The sequence below is a fragment of the Micrasema longulum genome, unplaced genomic scaffold (genome assembly GCF_059751315.1).
Source record: "Micrasema longulum isolate JH-2025_06_02 unplaced genomic scaffold, ASM5975131v1 h1tg000645l, whole genome shotgun sequence".
Classification (NCBI taxonomy): Eukaryota; Metazoa; Arthropoda; class Insecta; order Trichoptera; family Brachycentridae; genus Micrasema; species Micrasema longulum.
Window position 1 is genome coordinate 167,140 of NW_028277841.1, and position 22,361 is coordinate 189,500.

At 31.9% G+C, this 22,361-nt stretch overlaps 1 protein-coding gene across 1 annotated transcript; it reads right to left on the reverse strand.

The window, feature by feature from the left end:
* Positions 1 to 12,602: 12,602 nt before the first annotated feature.
* Positions 12,603 to 20,820, reverse strand: LOC148279909 (uncharacterized). The gene is made up of 5 exons (XM_088229224.1): positions 20,814 to 20,820; positions 18,783 to 18,919; positions 16,707 to 17,031; positions 12,836 to 13,029; positions 12,603 to 12,702 (listed from the first exon to the last, which is right to left on the reverse strand). Exons 1-5 carry the CDS (start codon positions 20,818 to 20,820, stop codon positions 12,691 to 12,693), a joined length of 675 nt encoding a protein of 224 aa, XP_088085350.1. The 3' UTR covers positions 12,603 to 12,690.
* Between the last annotated feature and the right edge of the window lie 1,541 nt (positions 20,821 to 22,361).

A 22,361-nucleotide genomic window follows, 5' to 3' on the forward strand; every position in this document is an offset into this window, starting at 1 on the left:
ACTCCTAATATTCCCACGTGTCCCTCAAATTTTGCGTACAAATATTTATTTGGATTTTGTACTTTTAAATCTCTCCCTTCGCTGAAAAAAAAATGTAAAGATCAGCATTTTATTTATTTACTTTTTTTAGGTAAACATAAAAATAATGCTTATAATAATAAAACTAACGACCGTAAAAACATATTTATCTACAAGATTTTTCGGTAAAAGATGAATTTGGATTATGTGAAGTATGCCTAACTAGGCATGAAATGTTGATGTATCTTCGTCATCGACCTGTAATTAAACGTAATTATGCAGAAAGCAGTCAGTTCACAATTTAGAAAAAAAATTATCGTTATTATCGGGTGCTATGTTCTGCTAAAAACAGCCAGTCCACTTTTATACAAAAAAACTGTAATAATCACCTTCTGAAAATAGTTTCGATCGCAAAAACGCTATTTCTCAATTTGCAAAAAACACTTTCTGCACCAGAAAAATCTTACGGTACTATAAAAATCGTAAAAAACTGGTCAAACATACAAGCAGATTCTTGTTTGTAATATAGATAAACGGATGTATTCGTTGTTTATCATTTGTCAAAGTCAAAAACATTCCAACTGTTGTGGAGATGTGATTATTCACCCTTTTTATAAAATTGCTATTAAATCAGATTCACTTTCCTGTGGCTGGCTGCTTTCTGCATAACCTTTTTCTATTGGACTTGTTTCAAATAATTTTTTTTTGTATGATTCTACTTTATGGACAAGTCTTCTTCGTTTTCTGCATCCATCAACGTTCGCATCGTAAATCTTTTTAGCCGTTCATTCGCTGTCCATTCGCTCTACATGTCCAAACTAACGCAGCATCCCTTACTTGATGCTGTCGATAATGCATATCTCAGCCTTACATAGTTCACGGATCTCGATATTTGTGCACCTATTATGCATTATTTTACCACACATTTACTTGAGGGATCGCATTTCAATGGTATTTAACCTTCTTTCATCATTATTTTTCCTATTCCATACTTCGCTCCCATACATGACAGTTGGCACAAGAGCCCCATTGTGAACTGCTAGTGTTGCCCTTATATCTTTATACGAAAGAAAATAAAATATATTAACTTAAAAGTCACTCTTTACTATAAAGATAGAAGAGGAAAGGGGATGGGAAGAAAAGAAGAAGGCGAACGGAACAACTCAAACAAATGAATATTGACATTTCAATCTTGATTTAAATGTAAATAAAGAAGGGGCATCTCACTGGGCATAACCCGTGTCGAGGCGTTCATTTAAATTATTTTTACATTTATTTATTTAATTAATTTATTAAATGCACGAAATACACAATTTTACATAGACACAATTATATGTTTTTTATGTCCCGACTTGTTAGAAAATTCTGTTTTAAGTCGGGACTCTTCGATATATAAATCAAAAATATTTATTTACATATTAAAACAGTATACAGGTAGTCAAAACAATATGCAAAATAATCAAAACAATATACAAAATAGTAATAGAAAAATATACAAAATAATAATAGAAAAATATAAATAATAAAAATTTATACATGTCGAAAAATGAAATGTAGAAAAGTAATATAATAATACGTATGACAGTGATAATATACACATATACAATATACGTATATGGATAATAATGAAAACAGCAGCGATGTTATGCATTTATTCAAGACAACACTAAAATATTATTTGATTTTGTTAACGTTTTGCCAATTAACAAACACTGTCAGTTTAAGATAGTGACAGATCATTTCCTCGATTGCAATTTTAAATCCAAAATAAACCACCAGATCATGACCTGACAAGTATCGGCACAGCAGCTGATGGTGCCACGACAGAAAAACTACTATGGTGACAGAACAATGGTTAGTGTAGTACCAAAACTGTACAATTTAATACCAGCTAAAAATCGTGAAGAAAAAAACCTAATTTCATTAAAAAAAATAGTCAAAAAATTATTAAACAGTAAGTGAAACTTAAGTGTATAAATATATTTTATTCTTCAATTATTATTAAACTATGTACTTACTTATAAATAAAAAAATAAAAAAATGTAATCTAACAAGCTTCAGCTTTGCGGGAACAAAAATACAATTATGTATTTTACTTATTTGTTAAAATGAATAAAACTTTAAAAAAAATAAATCCCGAAGCAATCTCATACAGTGGTCTCTACCCCTCGATACAATCTAATTATGGATCTTCATCTTGAATATGGACGTTGTTTTGGAGAACTTAATACGTTCATCCAAGACGATGAACACTCTTGGAGCTATATATGAAAAGTGTCTCCGAGCAAACATCGTACGCGTTCTCGGTATTAAGAACTTTAAGTTACGCGTTACGGTTAGGTTATATTATGTTCTAATTACAGTAGCTGGTATTTATAATAATACATCCGCACACATACGCACACATAAATGTATGCATAGATGTACAAGCACATATAAAAATAAACAGTAAAATCAGAAATTAAAATTACAAAGAAGTCATAATGATAGTGATAAAAGTAGCATAATATGTACTTCTAGGTACTGTGCAAATATGGAGCCGAGAAGCATGCTATCGTCGGCGTCGCGGGCTATTTGACTCCTCTACACCGGCCAGCTGCCGGTCCTCCAACATCCGAACATATACCCATATACATATACGACAATGTTTTATATGATTATCAAAACACTGTATGGATATAAAAATTAAAAATAGCAGACATGCAGCAATAATTCAGAGTACAAAAATATTACATCATTTATGTTAAAAACAGGTGTTAACAAGGTACACAAAAATATGAACTCCGAAAATAATATACGTATATAAGTATCTCTACCTCACACAAATGTTTTCATGGTATCGTGATTTGCGGTCCATTTCTTTTAAATTGTTTTTTTTTTACTTTATTCAACTTTTTTTTACATAATGTTATTTGTACATTGGCGGGCTTATTGCCGAATGGCAATTTCTTCCAACCAACCAATAAAATAAAAGTTTTATTTTTATGATTTAAGTTACAGAACACAGTCAATAGAAAAAAAAGATTTAAAAGCTAAAGATATATAAAAATAGAAATAAACGTATTTGTTTATAAATTACCTTAAATCAAAACTATTACTCAATGGGGAGAAAGAGAAGAAAAAAAGAGGAAAAGGGAAAGGAGGAGAGATCAAGGAAGAGAAGGGAGATGTTGAGAGAACGTGTTCAGAGATAATGTAGTAACATATTTGATGGTGGATGGGAGATGATTCCAGAGTCGAGCCGCATGGATACTATATGAGTTAGAGAAGAAAGAGAAATTGTGGATGGGTATTAAGATAGTGCCTTTAGAATTGGAACGAATAGGTAAACCATGAACTGATAAGCGTTGAAATTTTTCACGCAGGTATAAAGGAGCGTTAGGACTATGAAGTACATTGAACAGAAGTGAGAGGGAGTGATAGTCTCTCCGCTGTTTTATTTTGAGCCATTTCAGTTGCCTACGATAATCAGAAATGTTGTCATATTTCCTAAGACCAAAAATTGTCGTGGGCATCGACCAATTACGCTAGTTGGAGGCGAGGTAATATTTGCTTAGTACGAGATGCGGTTGGTAAGGCAATAACGTGTCTGTTTGTTAAACGTAGTGACATAGACAATATTGATAAACTTTTTTGCACTTACTCTAGTGTAATCGAGAAAAGTGGAGGATAATCATAGATGTATGCTAAAATTCCTGGTATTAGCAGAGAAATAACGAGCGCTCCTCCCAATATATACTTGGTATACTGCCTGTATTTCACAACCAGAAGAATGATTAATAATCCAACAAAATAAAACTGAGTATCTACCGCCAAAAACCTGGAAAAGAACAGAAATAAACAAAGTAAATATTCATTCATAAAGCTACTTAACCCTCCCGTGCCTAAGGGAAGTATCTTTGGTCTCCAGGGTGGCATATTTGTTTAATACTTTTCGTTAACCTAGCAGGACCGAAGGGGGGGATTCGAATCCCCCATAGACCGATTTTAATTCGATAACTCAAGTATTATTCAAGCTATTTGCCGTATATTTTTTGCGATCGTAAAATTAAAAGAAAGAGGCATTTTCATGTTTTTGTTTTTAAATTCAGAAAAAACGGTTTTTAAAAAAAAAAATAAAACAAAAAAGACATAAATAGTACAGAGGTCAATTTCACTTTATGTGCGTTAGCTTTTGGCAAACTAACAAAACTGAATAAAATACACGAATGAGTAAAATATGTGTACACGAAAACAAGAATAAATTATTATACGGTCATAACACTTCCAACGTGATACTCTCCTGACGCCATATAGAAGTAGGCGCTGGGGTCGTTTGGTCCCCCCGTTCGGATCATGTGTAATCTTTGGATGCTTAGTGAGGGAAAGGTAAATCATCAAATTTATATACGTTTTTGCATAATCCTATCACATAACGTTAATAATGTATCAAAATTATTTAAATATTTTTCGGCCGAAATCTTTCAAACATAATTTATATTTGTCTTTGTTTTCCCCGCACAAACAGCAAGTATTACAATCCTATTTCCTCGACAATTCAGTAATCTTCGATACTTCTGTAAGTTGGCACGTGCGCCTCTCCACTCCCAACATCCCGCCGAACCACTCCGCTAACTGGTGACGTGACAAGTTAGTGTTATTCAAAATGTAGCATCGAGAGAAGCAAACTCCCATATAGAATTCTCTCATACATGACAAGATGTATGGATGTGGAAGAAGCTAAGAATGTATCGAGTCATAATCGGCAGAACAACGTAAGCGATACTTTTGCGAAATGTGTTTTTTAAAAGAAAAGTATTCCGTATTGCCCCCTGCACAAGTGATTAAAACATCATAAATCTATAATATTCACCTGCCACATTTTAGGATATTTTTTCATTTTATTTATTTAAAAAAAACGACAGCAATTATGACGAAAAAAATAAAATATTTACAAATAAACCAAAATTATAGGCCAATTGAACGTAGTTATGCAGAAAGCAGCCAGCCAGAAAAGTGAAACTGAAATAATAGCACTTTTGTGATACAAGTGAATAATCAAATCTACACAACAGTTAGAATGTTTTGACTTTAACAAATGATACGCAAATAATACATAAGTTTTTTTTAATATTACAAACCAAAATTTAATTATGTATTTGGCCAGTTTTAATGACTTTTAAAGTACCGTAAGATTCTTTTAGTGCTGTGGGTGTTTTCTGCAAATAAAGAACTGCCATTTTTGTGATCGTCACCATTTTCAGAGGGTGATTATTACAGTTTTTTTTTATTTTGAAAGCGTTCTGACTGTTTTTAGCAGAACATAGAATTGACTCTACTACCCCGATAACATCAATCTTGAATTTTTTTTCAAATTGTGGACTGGCTGCTTTCTGCAAAATACGTTCAATCATAGTTTTAGCATCATTCCACTCGTAAAAAATTATATGTGGGTTTTAGCGTTTAAACTTATTGACATATTATTTTTAAGCTAAACAAAACAACGAAACCGATTAAAATGTTATCGGTTACACCAGCTCGCCACTAAAAAATAAACCTCTCGGAGTTCAAAGCAAAACAGCGTTACCGCCACTATCTTAAAAGCGGAAGGTATTAAAATAATTTGACTGTCATTTCAGTATTGGCAGTAACCAACCATTAAAATCTTATTTACCGAATTATTAAAAAAAAATATGTGTAAAAACATTTAAGTTTGTAAGTGAAAATTCTTGATTGAAGTTCATTGTAATTTATTATAAAAAATAAAACACGAGTGATACTTTAATCCAAATTTGTGGATTAAAGTATCACTCGTGTTTTATTTATAAAATAAATTAAAAAAAATATATATACGGAAAAAAAAATATAAAAACCTTCTCCTGCGCAATTCACTATTTGTCGCTTACGTTGTTCTGCCGATTATTGCTCGGTATGTCAGGATAGATATGTGTGGCGGCATATCCTTTCTCGTGAATAGTAGTAAAAACAGATATATATTTTTTGGCATGCATCAAAAATAAAAATCGCGAGCCCAATTTGATGAGGAACTAAATCTCCATAGTTTTTTTTATTTATATATATTTGGACCCCTGTATTTAGTAGCCTTACGTGTCATGTACAAGGCTAAGGTACTCGGGAAAAAAAAGTTTTTGTTTGTCTTGGAAATGGGATGTTCGATCACTGATTTTGGTTTATTACCTTTATGAGTCCAATCACCATTGTTGCAAAGTTCAAGAACAATGGCGCGTGATAACTACTTTTAACTACAGTGTGGATATCTGTTAAGGATATTCCATCTTTCCTGCATTCTGCTTCAAGATTATGGCGTCGCAAACTGAAAAATGGGCACTGAAATAACAGATGTTCTATACTCTGTGAAGAAATATCATCGCATGGACAATAGTCATCATTCCTAAATTTGAACCTATATAGATAACTTCTCATAGCTCCGTGTCCGGTAAAAATTTGGGTCGTTTCGAAAGTACTTTGGTGATGATGACGGAAGTTTGCTGCATCAGCCAGCGTTGGGAAAAACATTTTAGTGATTTTACCTGTAGAAGAAGCGCGGTAATGATCCTCCCAACGCTGCTGCGTATTTTGTTTTATAAAGCGTTTAGCAAAGCTAAGGGGAAATTCTGAGAAGAAAGGTGCCGTTCTTTTACAAGTTGCGGCTCTTGCTCGTTCATCCGCTCTCTCATTTCCTACGATACCAGCATGTCCTCTTATCCAGCATATTTGAATGTTCATCCCTCTCATTTTTAGATGCTTAATTTTACTCTGAATATCTACAATGAATGGATTTACCGACCGAGTATCTGTTATAGCTTGAACGCCCGAACGACAATCTGATAATATTTTTGCAATAACCCATCTCTCTGGTGGTTTCTTTAATAACCGTTTGAGAGCTTCTCGTATTGCGAGTAGTTCAGCCTGGAAAACTGAGCAGAAATTATCTAATTTAAATGTTCTGCCTGGTAATTCTTTATCACTCTCAAAAGGAACGAATGCCGCTCCCACTTTTCCGTCGATCTCCATAGTGTACAATGTATTTAACTGTTTTTATCAAAGCAATAAAAAAAATACAAAGTTTCCGCTTAATGTCACATTATCAACAAGTTTATCAAAGAACACAAAATGTATTAATACAAAAACCATTTATATTACCATCCTTGTTCAACGCATACAGGTAATTCAATAATGTTGTTGATATATAGAAGATTTAGCCACCAACTTCTTTGGCATGCGTCGAAACCCATTTGAACCAATGGAACAAGAAGTGGATTGACAAACCACGGATTCCAAAATACACAGTATCCAATGATGAAAGCGTACGCTGGAGTCAATCTAAGTAAAAAAAAAAACATAAATTACAATTATATCGTACCTCTGATTAAATATAGCTATGACTTTAGTTATAGTACAATTTAATGGTAGTAAATTTTAAATTCCTCCCAATCATGACCATAACACACACTTCACTAAAGTGAGAGTTTAGAAGTCCCAAAAGTGTATATATAAATATATATCTCAAAATCATAAAGTATCTGGCTTTTTTAATTAATTGCCTAAAGAACTCAAATTTAACATCTCATGTTACTGGATCAAAATAAGTAAGTGGCTACTCGATAAAAAGTATATATTTGCCAGTATGCCTATAATATATTAAATTCATTCAGGTCATTGATAATGTACAGCCTTCTTTTACGCGTTTGTTTTAAAATAAACTTAAATGTATGTGTCGTTCCTGCAGTTAGTTGTTTATTTGATTTTTTATTTAGATCATATTAAGTTGATACCAATATAATCCTTGTCATCAAATTACAAAAATGGCTTTGTGTGATTCAATTTATTTTTTTGAATTGAAAAATGTTATTGGTTTATTAATATACACGGCAAGCAGTGCCTTTAACCTAACAGAAATAAATTTTCAATATACTAATAGTCGGCCTCGTGGTTCAGTGGTCAGCGCGTTTGCCTACCTTGCGAGAGGTCGTGGGTTTGACTCCTAACATCGTTGAAATACAATATTAATTTAGAAATGTGTTTTTACACTGAAATATTTCATGGCCCAGGACTTGAAGTGTAAGACAAAGCTTTATTTCGTCGTTTGTATATATTTTACAACAGTTATTTTTCTTGGGTTATTTATTTATGTCCTATGCACCATCAGGTGCGGAAAGAGAATTTTATTTTATTAGGTTATTCAACAAAGATACATACTAAAAAACATACAATTTGAAAGTAAATTTAAAATTTTACATGCATATATATGTATCTTCAATTATAGAATTACACAAAATAGATTTATTTATTAAGATATAATATACATTTTTTTATACAGGATACCGTGCAATAAAAAAATAAGTTGAACGTGTGTACTGATTAAATAAGATTTACTCCTAAGAGATTATTCGCAAAAGCTGAGAAAATATCATGAAAAATGACAATTTTTTTGTTTCGGCAGTAAATTTTATATTCCCGACACATGCGGCCATAGGTTTGTGGTATGTAGCATTACTTGAGAACAATAGCAGTTTAAATATTTTACGATGTCTTATACCCGTATGCAGAGACAAACCTTAAGGTGAGGAAAGTACATCCTATTGTCTTCACCTTCGAGTTATTCTTTGCATATGAGATTAGAATGTACATTCCTCACCTTAAGTTTTGTCTCTGCATACGAGTATGCGTGTTCTCGGTCTCGCAATTATCTGTATTTTATTGACAAAGTTAGTATCTACTTTATAGTTTAATATTTTATACAGAAATTTTAAATCGAAAACAACGCGGCGTTTTATCAGAGAATCAAAATGAAAAAGAGTTAGACGTTGCTCGTAATTTGAATTTAAACGTGGGTCAGAAATTGGGGACTTATACAAAAGGTACTTTAAGAACTTTTCTTTAACAGATTCTATCGAGTTTATTTGATTTTGATATTGCGGAATGATGATTGTTGGTACCCTGTTCGTACCATTTATATGCCGATGATTTACAATTGTATATTCATTTCGAGCCCGTCGACATTGTTGAAACTCAAAGAGTAATGTCACTTGCACTTGACCATATCTCTTCATGGACAAAAAAACATGGACTTCTCATAAATCCAACAAAAACCCAAATTGTACTTGTTAGTAGTAAACCTCTTTTCAAAATAGATGGTACAGAAATTCCATTCATGACTTCAGTCAAAAACTTAGGTATTATCATTCATAAGCATTTAGGGTGACACGATCAGGTTAACGAAATTAGTCGTAAACTTTATAGCAGTTTGCACTCACTTAAAAGATTACAGAATTTCTTGCCAGTTAATGTAAAGCAAACATTAGTCCAGAGCTTACTTCTTCCACTCCTTGACTACGCGGATGAATGTTATCCAGATGCTAACTCTGAATTGCTTGATAAGTTAGAACGACCGCAGAATATTTGTATTCGTTATATCTTTAATCTTCGCAAATTTGACCACATAACCGAGTATCGCACGCAACTACACTGACTTAGTATCAGGCATAGAAGAAGCATTCACATTCCATCACTTCTTCACAATATTTTAAATAATCCCACTTCGCCTGTTTATCTAAGAGAGCTCACCCAACCTCTTTCACAACACAGACTATCTCTTCGTTCTAGTAAAGAGAGAACCCTTTTAATACCCTGTCATTGCTCTAATTTTTTTGCCTCCTCTTTCACAGTAGTAGCCGCTCGATTGTGGAATAATCTACCCACTAATGTTAGAGACGCCCCTTTTTATTTACATTTAAGTCAAGATTGAAATGTCACTATCTAAATATTTAAATTGTTCCTTTATCCTTCTTCTTTCCTTCCCATCCCCTCTCCTCTCTTCATAGTATAGTGTTATTTATATATATATATATTGAACGGTTTGGGTAGGTAGGAAGAAATTGCCTTAAGGCAATATGCCCGCCCTTGTACATATATTTATTGTATATGTATATAAAGTGTCAAATAAATAAATAAATGATGATATCGATAGTATTTTACATTAAGGTTAAAAAGTCAGACTTGCGCCTCAGATGCCAGTCCAGGTACATGAAAAATTTCAGCGTACGACTATTCTTAACTAAACATCATGTCGCCCTTTCTTTCAAGTCGGATCCGCGCCCTACAGTTTAGACGCTAGCTGCCGACGAACTGTCGGCCGTAGACTTCTAGGACGCGAAAGCTTCCGCTTTATGACAGATGTAATTTATGCGATTGATAAAAAGTTTGGATACGTACCTGAACCACCGGCTTGAAAAATTGTACAAAAATATTCCGAGCGGTTGAAACTTCGGGTTATTGCCATCGTGTTTTAAGGTTTTTATGGTCATCAAAAAAACGGAAATACAAAAGAAAATATCCACAGAAAGTGAGAGACTGTTAGTCAAAGTTAATGTGAAGATATAACTTTGTTGCTAAAAAAATAAAAAAACAACTTTTAAATGTCAATACCGTAGGGAAATCATGATTTTTTTTTATTTGCAGAGGTATTAAGATAAAAAATACACTTTTGTATGTATGAATAATAAGAAATATAATGAAAATTTACCAAGCCGAGTAAATTTAGTAAAATGCTTTAAAAAATGAAACATCCTGATTTAAGGTAATGAAATTGAATTATTTACAAATGTACTGAACTACTGAGCTCAATAAAATTTACCGAGGTCCGTTTTTTGTATGATTTCTTTTAGTATTAATTAAGCTAATTATTTCCTCCGTAATTTGATGCCGGTAAGCTAAGGGATGGTTTTATAAAACTACAAAGTCCAAAAGTTTAAAAGTTGTTAAGGTCTCATATCGAGATGCATTGCACGTGTCAGATGTCAGGCTTCCGATAGTCTGGTGTCTAAAATTAAACTTATAATTATCATCGTTCGCGAACTCTGCTCGGCTGACAAAAAGTAATTATTTCCACATTCATACCGATAACGATAAAACCCACTGTGGTTTTCATTTACCTATGCCCATAATTCTTAGGTCTGCCAACAAACATACTAGTCTTGATTTCTTTGATAACAAGTTGTCTTCTTTCAAACAATCACTGAATCAAATTATAAACACCTCTCTCCCACTTCCACTTCCACTCCCACCAAGTCTACCATATACCATTGAGTCTTTCTAATTTCCTTTATAATAATTTTATATGTACAAATATGTCCTTAAAAATGCCTATTGGGCGTATGTATAAATAAATAAAATATGTAGTTTTAACCCGGCATCAATGAATTTTACACTACGGGTAAATGAATCGGGTGTGAGACACCTGTTATTAAAAGTTAATTATTAATCCTTTTACATTTTTAATTTTTTTTTGCATCAATAAAATTAAATTTTATATAAATTTTTGAAATTTATTTTAAAATACGGTTTTTTTATTTTTTATTACACATTTATTCAATACATATGATATGTGAAAAAAACCAGCAACAACATTTTTCGGAAAACGATTTTTTCAAAAATAGAATAAACTGCAGTTCAATTTTTTTAAAACATCAGTAAGAATATATGTAAACACAATAGAAGGATAAATAAAATCTTGAGCATAGCATAGAGAAAAAAATCTAAGAGATATATTTCTGAATTATTTGTATCCAAAAATGTTACACAAATTATAAACCTGTGTGTGAGTCACCCAAATGACTTTCAACCCTCATGTCTCAGCTTACGTGTAAGGCACTACTAAAATAACAAGCTATTGATAATACACCAGTCTTTTTACTTCAGCTACTGAATGAGAGAGGATACAAAATTGTCAATTCTATAAGTAGTGATCATTTAAATTCTCTCATTAGCAATGATGGTGGGGGTGAAGGTATAATTCAGCAACTTGTTGTTATTGCCAAAACTGCTATGAGTTGGCCAGTGAAGATTTGGAAGAATTGCAGTATTACCATCAACACCAAAAAGAGAATGGCGAAGATCTTGGTTTTATCTGTGTTCATGTACAGTGTTGGATACAAAGAATCTGAAAAAAAAAATCAAAGCTTTCGAAATGTGGTGTTTGCGGCAAATGCTGCGGATTCCGTGGAACACCAGACGCACAAATATGTCTATACTCCAGGAACTAGACATGAGAGAAAGACTTAGGGACATCCACGTGCGAGAAAAGAATCCCCTAGTTATTTGAAGATATTTCTATGGAAAATTTGTTTGGAGAAAATTAATCTCCTGGGAAGTGTCGAAAGGACAAGGTCGGGCGGACGTCAACCAAGAAAATAGAGCGGCCTAGTCGCTGATTTATAAGAATTATCACCAACGAATGTCTAAAGAAGAGCACGAGACCGTTCCAAATAGAGAAAGACTGTCCACAGATGAGCCATGCCGTCAGGCGTAATCACCATCCTCAGACATAAGCCACGGATTGAAGAGAGTGAGTTTAAAATGTGCCGGGTTTACACGTCGGGTGTATTCCGACAATATTTACAAAATAAAACTTACCAAAACTTTCACCAATGACCGGGTTCTCTCGTGACCGGTATCAACTCTTGGTAATCCCACCAAGAAACATTTGTAGAAATGTTCAATGTTTTCCAATAAGCTTTGACTAGGCGGGAGTAAAAAAACTTAGAAGCTTTTATTATATGGGTATACCTAAGGCCCCAGGTATGGCAGGAAAATACCACGAGGTCATCTAATCTCCATACGATTTTCTTTTCCAGATTTTTTATCACAGAGTAGCAATCGACACGAAACCGCTCATCCAGAGTTCTGGTTTAATTAAACGCATATAAACAAATTGTTTATTTATCCGAGCACAGAAAAAATGTTTGTATTTGTTTCTCAAAAAAAATATTGCCTAAGTACGAATGATCATTTTAACAAAATTATAAATAAGTTTTACCTCAAACGCTTCAGGATTTTGTAAATATCCCATAGAATACAAGAACTGACCGTGAGCTAGTATAATGATTATCATAAGAACACATCTGATCCCTTGAAGTCCGGGAATCCAGGTTTTGTCATCTTTAGAGGTTTGGACCAGTTCTTTCCAGTTATCCTGCAGGCTACATGCTTTCCATAAATCGTACCATTTTCCTGATTAAAAAAGAAAATAAAGATGATAAGACTATTTTAAATATTTTTTCAATGAATTTAATTTATATTTCTTTATAAACATTCCTCTGTTATCTGGTCTCCATATTACGATGTTCACATCAAGAATATTAAATCAGATTTTTGAGAAGGATAGGCTGGAGGTTGGGCTTATCCGGAAACCAATAAACGTATAATGAGTTAGAAACTAGCTAAAATATATATTCTCTTTGAGACTGTCAAAATAAATCCAACCTTCTAGTCCTACTTAAAACTTACTCTTTCATACCGATAACCATAGAACTAACTATGTTTTTTATTTCCCTATGCCCAGAATTGTAGGTCTGCCAACAAACATACCAGTCTTGGTTTGTTTGATAACAAGTTGTCTTCTTTCAAACGATCACTGAATTAAATTCAATTATAAACACCTCTCTCCCGCTTCAACTCCCACCCAGTCTACTATGTACCATTTGTCTTTCTACTTTCCTTTATAATGATTTTTTATGTATTAATATGTCCTTAAAAATGCCCACTGGGCACATATATAAATAAATAAATAAAAACATACGGCACCCAGTGCCTCTTATCTTACAAAAATACATAATTAGTGGAAATAGACACTTCTTAAGGTAAAAAAAAACAAACAATTAAATCTTGTAACAAGTGAAAAAAGAAAGAATAAGTTTATCCTAAAATACACATAGATGTGTATATTTTGTGTTTATAAATAGATTATAAAATATATAATATTTTTAATACCCTTGTTTGTCTTTGCTTCATAGTTTAATGTTTTTTTTGTTAAGTTTTTTGTACATATGTTTCTTCATATGACTGTTGTAATTGGCTTTGGCCGTATGTATAAAAAATAAATAAATATAGGTAGATTAAACTAAAAAAAGATTTAAAGTTTAAAAAAATACATACATTTTTTGATTTTTTGAATTACTTTTTATTTAACTTTTTGTACATAATGATTATTTGTACATTGGCGGGCTTATTGCCAAATGGCAATTTCTTCCAACCAACCAATAAAATAAAAGTTTTATTTTTATAATTCAAGTTACAGAACATATTCAATAGAAAAAAAAAGATTAAAAATTTAAAGATATATAAAAATAGAAAAAAACGTATTTGTTTATAAATTACCTTAAATCGAAACTATTACTCAATGGGAAAAGGAAAAAAGAGGAAAGAGGAAAGAGGAAAGAGGAAAAAGGAAAGGAGGAGAGATTAAGGAAGAGAAAGGAGATGTTTTTTCAGACGTGATTTAAACAGAGATAATGTAGTAACATCTTTGATGGTGGATGGGAGATGATTCCACAGTCGAGCCGCATGGACACTATATGAGTTAGAGAAGAAAGAGGAATTGTGTATGGGTATTAAGAGAGTGCCTTGAGAATGAGAACGAAGAGGTAAACCATGAACTGATAAGCGTTGAAATTTTTCGCACAGGTATATAGGAGCGTTAGGACTATGAAGTACATTGAACAGAAGTGAGAGGGAGTGATAGTCTCTCCGCTGTCTAATTTTGAGCCATTTCAGTTGCCTACGATAATCAGAAATGTGGTCATATTTCCTAAGACCAAAAATGTACCTTATGCATGTATTCTGAAGTCGTTCAAGTTTATCGAGTTGCTCACAGCTTAAATCAGTCATGTAAACATCAGCGCAATCTAGAATGGGTAGTAGTAATGCTTGTACAAGAGTGCATTTAGTACTAATGGGTAAGAATTTTTGCAACCTTCTAAGTGAGTGTAGACTGAAAAATATTTTGCGGCTTAATTCATTAGTATGAGCTCGCCAGCAGAGATGTTCATCCATTAGTACTCCTAGATTTTTTACGGATTTCCTGTACTGAATATTGGTACCATTGACAATAAAAGGATTAAGTGAAGGTATGTCTAGCTTACTAAGCAATCTTTGACTACCTGCAAACATAATTTGTGTTTTAGACGAGTTTATTAGTAAACCATACTCTTTTGTCCATGTTGACACGCAATTTAGTGTTTTAGACATCGATTCTATTGCTTTGCTGGTGTTTTCAGGTCTGCAATGAAGGTATATTTGTAAATCATCTGCATAGAGATGATATGAACAATTGAGACAATCTGCAATCGGATTAATAAACAGGGAAAATAGTAATGGTGATAAAACTCCACCTTGAGGTACTCCAGCGGCAATATCGACCCATTCCGATTGATGATCTGGTGTTTTGATGCACTGTTGTCTAGCTCGTAAATACGATCCGAACCATTTTATAACCGGTTGTGTCATATTTAGTGTTTTAAGTCTAGCCAACAAAAGATCGAAATCCACAGAGTTGAAAGCGCTACTGAAGTCGAGTAATGTTATCAAGGTTATCATTTTGTTATTCATTGCGTATCTAATGTCATCTGTAACCTTGATTAAAGCGGTAGTTGTACTATGGCCCGCACGAAAACCTGATTGATTGGGATCAAGAAGATTATTTGACAATAGATAATTATTTAGCTGATTATATACAACTCGTTCAATGACTTTGGAAAAAATTGGAAGAATAGATATGGGTCTGTAATCTTTGACAGAAACTGGTAAAGAAATTTTGGGAAGTGGTATAATAAATGCTTTACGAAAATATAAATCCAATTAAATCGTCACTCCCCATTATGTACACATAAATTGTTTATTTCTTTTACGTAATGGGAAACGTTAATGTAAATATATGTATTTGATGAATGTAAAAAATTGTATTTAGTTGTTATATTGTATTTTAATTTGTTATTAATAAATGAAAAAAAAAAATATATATATATATATACACATAAAAAAAAGTAATATATAAACATAGAAAGCAAGAAAAACAAATATATATTTTGAAAATTGCTGTGAGTAACTTATCAATCCTTCGTGTTGGGGAAAATTCAAGTCAAAGAAAACTCACCTTTAGGTCAGTAAATTAAATACAACTTCAAAAACTTTACTTTTCCCTCTACAGTCTAAGCATATGTTTATAATATTAACATATACATATTAACATGACTCTATCCTAATCTAGTTTTACAAGAGTGTACATTTATTTTTAAGTAAAGCTTCTGACTAGTTCAATTTTGATTATTTGAAAATAAGTTTTGTAGCGTGTACATAACATTTGTCTTGCAAATTATAACATAAACATCATTGTTCTGGGTTTTTATTGAGCCCTATAATTAATAATGCGATTGTGCTTTGCCGGTACAATATTTTTCTCTCTTGTCCAATAACATCTGGACTATCATCAAATGTGCATATGATTTTGGTTTTCTCAGTGCAGTAGCTATTAAGTAATTTAAGTAATCAATAAGTTATTCCATCCACTGAGTTGTGTTTTCACATGCATTAATAGTCAAGAAACAGACAAGTGCCTAATTTACCACAGAACATTTGAAATTGCTTGCCGCGAGAGTTTGAACATTAAGGTTGTAAGAATCTCATTACAAGGTAGGCAATTGCATTCATTTGCATTGGGGTTTGATAAAAAAATAAATAAGGATAACACAATTGCAGCGACAAAATCCGCGAACCAGCAAAACTCGCAAAATTTAAGCGTCTACCTGTTATCTATATATCTTAAATAATTCATCAATCAATCTTTACAGTGTATACGCAAGAGATCTATCTAATTTTTTAACGCCTTTAAATTAAAAGTACCAAGAACAAACCTTTGGGTTTATCGATCTTTGCCATGATTATGCTCGAAGCAATACAGAGCAGTATAATACTCATTGTGACAATGGCAAATATTATACTAGGTGCACTCAATGTTTTCATTCCGTATTTACTGCTACACTTGACATTTGTTACATTTCCACCGAAGCCGGTTTGTTCCTTTATAGCTTTATCTGCCCACTTCTGTAATACTGCTCGTTGGATAGTTTCATCTTCGTGTAGCGTACTGATAGCTACACCTGAAATGTTACAAGTCTTGGTAACACAGACTCCCCGGTGTAGAACATCACGTCTGAAGTGTGTCGTGGTATCTACATTCTGTAACAATAATAAAAACATGAGATTTTAATAGATATACAGAATCTCTGCCTTTGAGAGTAGCCACATTGGCACATTCGCCATCCATACTAATTTTATTATTGCGAAAGTGTGTTTGTTTGCGTTTTCTTTGCGTCTCAACGAAGCGAACGATTTATTTATTTGTTTATTTTTTTCCATTACAAATAAAAATTAATAACAAAATAATGAGACCTGGCTACTCGCAGTCTGATTCTAAGTTCGCGATAATTAAACGCGAGCTCGTGTTAACATAATGCGGATTTGAGTTAACGCTCGAAGTAAAGCGCGGCCCTGTTACTTTCAGCGTTAATTTAGAATCAGACAGCAGATTGACGTTTTTTTTGCATCGGAATAGTCAGAAATATGAAAAGTAAAAAAAGATACTTATTTTTGTTTCAAATTGAGAAAAATATTCAATTAAATAATTTATAATATATCAAAAATGAGCAACATTATTTGTAAATCAATAAGGTAAGGTGGAGATGTCAAAAGTAATCTATTTAAAAATTAATTATTTGAAAAACTGCTTTATTTTATTTAATTATTTATTTTTACATAATTAACAATGATTTATAATAAAATTAATTTGACCTCACTGGGGTTACCCGTGCTGTGATACTTAACAATATACTTGTTTTTATATTTTTACATGTGAGAATATACAAAGAGTACTTAATATACAGAGAGCTTAATATACAGAGATGTTTTTTAAATAACTCACACGAGAGGTAGTATCATACATGATAAATATAGCGCAGGATATTGGTAAAATAAACCAAAGTAGGGAACAAAATGTCGAATACTCCTCTAGTGGAACGGAAGGCCTGTTGACTGCTGCCAACAGGCCGGCTTCTCCTGAAGAGTTTTAAGTGGTTTCCTCTCCACGTGAGCAAATGCTGAGAAGTTCTTGATTAGCCCACATTAATATGTTCCTCCTGATCCCAATAGTTTAGATTACTTTCAAGATATTTAATTGCAGAAAAATACACTTTTTGAAATATAAACCTTGTTTATTATAAGCAAGGTAAATAATAAAGCAACTTCCATTTATAAAAAGAAAAAAAAATATACAAAGAGAAATAACAAAATGTTCAGACAGTTTTAAACACTAAGTATTTATGTTTATATTTATTCTGCGTATACTTTTTAATTTATGTTTATTTTATGAACCGCACAATAAAAGAATAAAAACATCACATAAACCATACATTTGTGGAGCAGGTGATTCAATATTAGTTTGAACGAATGAGACAATCCATTTAACTTCTACCCAGATCCACTATCCATTTTTTAAAAGGCTTTTTGAACATTTTTATTCTCACTTCTTATTGTTTTAATGGACAGTGGAAACAAGAAATAAATAAATAATTAAAAAAGAAAAAAAATATATAACGTGTGCCTTTCGCTTGGGTGGAAGCCTTGTCTCAACTGTATCAGTATCCCAAATCCTGTTGAATGCAGGATCAAACCCGGAACCTAAAACACGGTAATTGAATGCGCATACCACTTAACTAGGAGGTGAATTTTTTCTATTTTCTTTATGTTTTTCAAAAAAAAAACTCACGCGTAATAATATGTTCGTTTAAAAAATATTGTTAAATATTGTAGTGTTTATTTCAAGGTTTTCTCAGAGTTATTTTTGCATTTCTTGAAAAATTGTTGCTTTTTATAAAAAGTAAAGTAGGACTCTCCTTAGCATTGAAAGTTAATATTTGTAATATTATTTGTACCTTTATTCTAAGCCACAGATCTCCTGGATTGTCAGTAGTCAACTCGATGTCAAAAAAACAGTATAATCCTTTAGCCTTAATGGTATCACAGCCTTCAAAGTCATCTTGCTTGAAAAGCTGAGGAAAGTCATCAGAATCTGTCCAATAAAATAAAATAAAATAAAAATTTCAATTTCACAGTCAATTTATTCATCAACAATAAAATTATTTAAAGATAATTGAACAGGAAAATAATCAAAGTAAATAGGTAGGTACTTAAATTTTGTTTCTTCAAAGAAATACAAGCGTCTTAAATCACTTGATATTCTTCATAAAGAATATCATAAATATTTCGTAGAATTCTGAAATTCTTGGTTAAATTATGCCTTCGTTAAAAAAATGGTGAAAATAATTTGGTTAAAACCAATGTTCATGGTACTGTATTTTATTTGGGAATTTAACAGTTTTCCATACACATTTACAGTAAACAACACATTTATTGTATTAACACTTTTTTTTTTTTTTATAAAAAGAAATATTTGCGTTCTTATGATTTACCCAAATATTTAATTTTGAGGGCCATTTTCAACGAGTTGTGAATAACTCACTATTAGAAAATGGAATCAAGTTGGGGTAGAGTGGGATTCGAACCACAGACCTTTGGTCCGTGAGTCCGAGACACTAGCCACAGGATCACAACCCGATCTTTGTATCGCGGAGCCGTGTAAACACGTGATTTTACAACCATGCATTGTGTCCCGGTTCCGTATTTTCACGTGGTTTTCCAGCGGTCTAAAAAAGTTCATTTTATTGACATCTGGTGACTTTTATTAGTGAAAACACGGGACCGAGACACAATGCGGGGTTATTATAATCACGTGTTTACACGGCTCCGGGATATAAAGCGCAAAAAAAGGAGTGACACTCTGTATATGTGCGAACATTGCAATGTAGCTCTACATAAAGGCCAATGTTGGCTAAATTATCATACAAAAAATAACTTTTTTTTTTTCAAATAAATATGAGAGGTTTCAATTGATTAAACCCGGTATTTTCATAATTTTGACACTTTTAAGAAACCCTTAAGAAAGCATGAAATTTCACAAACATAGGCCGGGCACAGGGTAAATTCTATGTGTATTCGGCCGGTCCTCAAAGTGTTAACTCAGAACCAATTACAGATTTGGACGAGTTTTCTAAAGTTAGTAAAGAAAATTCAAAACACACGAAAATGTTTCATGCATATTATTTTGATTCTGAAGAACTGAACCTCCATAGTGAATAATGTACAAGTATTTAAGTTTTTTAATCAAAGCAATAAAAATATATCAAGATTTTGGCTTTATGCAAATTTATTTTGAATGAATTAATACCAATACTGTGGCAACAATACTTCGACATCATATGGTAAAAATGCAGTCATCAATAGACTTCACTCTCTAGGCAATAAGTACCAGGACATTGGTGACTCATTTCACATAAAATTTATTACATATAGAACGGCTCTTCTTCTTTATTTTATTGGTAATAGTTCTAGGTAACTATTTGTTACTTTTGTTAAAAATTTGTTTTAAACTTCTTTATTAGTGTTTTTTTTTCTTTTTTCGTTTCTTTTCTTAATTAATTTATAAGTAAAAAATATTTCTCTTTATCATTTTTTTTACATCATTATATACTTTTATACATAAACATATACTATTTACCTAAATATTAGTTTTCAATAATAATACATATATACATAAATATATATATATTTTTATTGTTATTCAAAATTTACTTCTTAGTTATTTTTTTAACTGGTTCAAAGTATCTCTAATACCAAATTATCTTTTTTTATCGATAATTCTATAACTGGTAATATTTTATTCTTTTATATAGTTTATATTTCTTAGACTTTCTAAATTAATAATATTGTTTTAAATGCTCTGTATTACTTATAACTATGTTTACATGTATGTATATTTAATTGTATTTGTAACTAATATGTAAAAGGCACTAAGTGCCGTTTATTTCAATAAAATAAAATAAAATAAAATAAAACGTTTATATTACCATCCATGTTCGACGCATAAAGGTAATTTGAAAATGCTTGAGCCACCGAATTTGAACAAATGGTGGATTTACAATCCAAAATATACAATATCCATTGATGTTTTATAATGTCTATCAAGTTATATAATGCATTTTAAGTTTCAATTAAAAATCTGACAGTATTATTTGTGTAGTTGTGTAGTAAATGGGGCGGGTTCGGACAGGAATGCATGAAGAGAGGATAAAGAGGGGAAGGGAGATGTACATGTATATTATTATAGTGTCTATCAAGTTACATAATGCATTTTGAGTGTCAATTTTAAATCTCATAGTGATATTTGTGCAGATTTCGTCGTTAAATTTGGTTTTGAACACTAGAAAAGTCATTTAAAAAAAGAATTTTTAACACTCGATGTTTTACTTATTGGTACCGTCCACAAATCCTGGTTCGAGTATGTATTGTTATTAAACTGAGTAATTCTGCACAGTCAACTAATCCTGTCATAAGTTTGTGAAGCAGTAGTCGGTCCGCACACACTCTGCGGTATTGTGGAGAAGTGATTCCATGGTAGGAGGAGGCAGCGAGAGTTAATACATAAAAAATACCGGTTTTATATTTTAGGTATTTTATACATTTATTTTTAATACTTTCTATTCTTGTTATATATATGGCATACTGGGGATTCCATATCTAAGATGCGTAGACAAATTATAATATTTTCATTATTAAACAAAATATTGATTTAGCTTCATACATAAGAAATAAAAATTGACTAAGTATCTACACCATAATATGAAGAGATGAGGGGATAAAGATTGTTGGAGAGGGGAGAAAGAAAAAACTCGAACATTTCATACGTGATTTTAATGTAAATAAAGAAGGGGCATCTCTGACATTCAACCCTATCTGTTTACTGAACAGCGTGAAAACTGAGTTTTGGAAAGGGATTTTACGACTTACAGCTTGCCCATTACAAGTGATTCCACGGTAGGAGGAGGCAGCGAGAGTTGATACTTAAGAAAGACCGGTTTTATATTTTAGATACTTTGTAAATTTGTTCTAAATATTTTCTATTCATGTTACTCGTATATACGTGGCATACTGGGGATTCTATATCTGAGATGCGTAACCAATGTGGCTTATAACAAACATATAATATAAAGAAATTAAGGTATTTGGGTTATCAAAGTGTTATGATAGTTTTGAGATTTTTAAAGAATGTTTTTCAACTTTTATTTTTTTTTGGAAGCAAACAAGATCTATCACAATTTAAAAGAAATTCAAACCTTTATATTTTTTTTGCATTTTTATTTTTATTTTGTAGAGTGTGACATATTGCGCACACTTTTTATTGTTGAAAAGCATATAACAGTTTTCCATGAACATTTTGAATGATTTTACAAGTTTTATTTTTTAATGTTTGAGTAATAAAATAAAAATATATAAAACTATATAGTACTGAACTGAACTGAACTAAAAAGTAATATGTAATTAACATGCATCTATAACTCACCAAGTTTGTCTATGTTTTTTTCATCTTTATTACCTACACGACTGAACAATTCAAA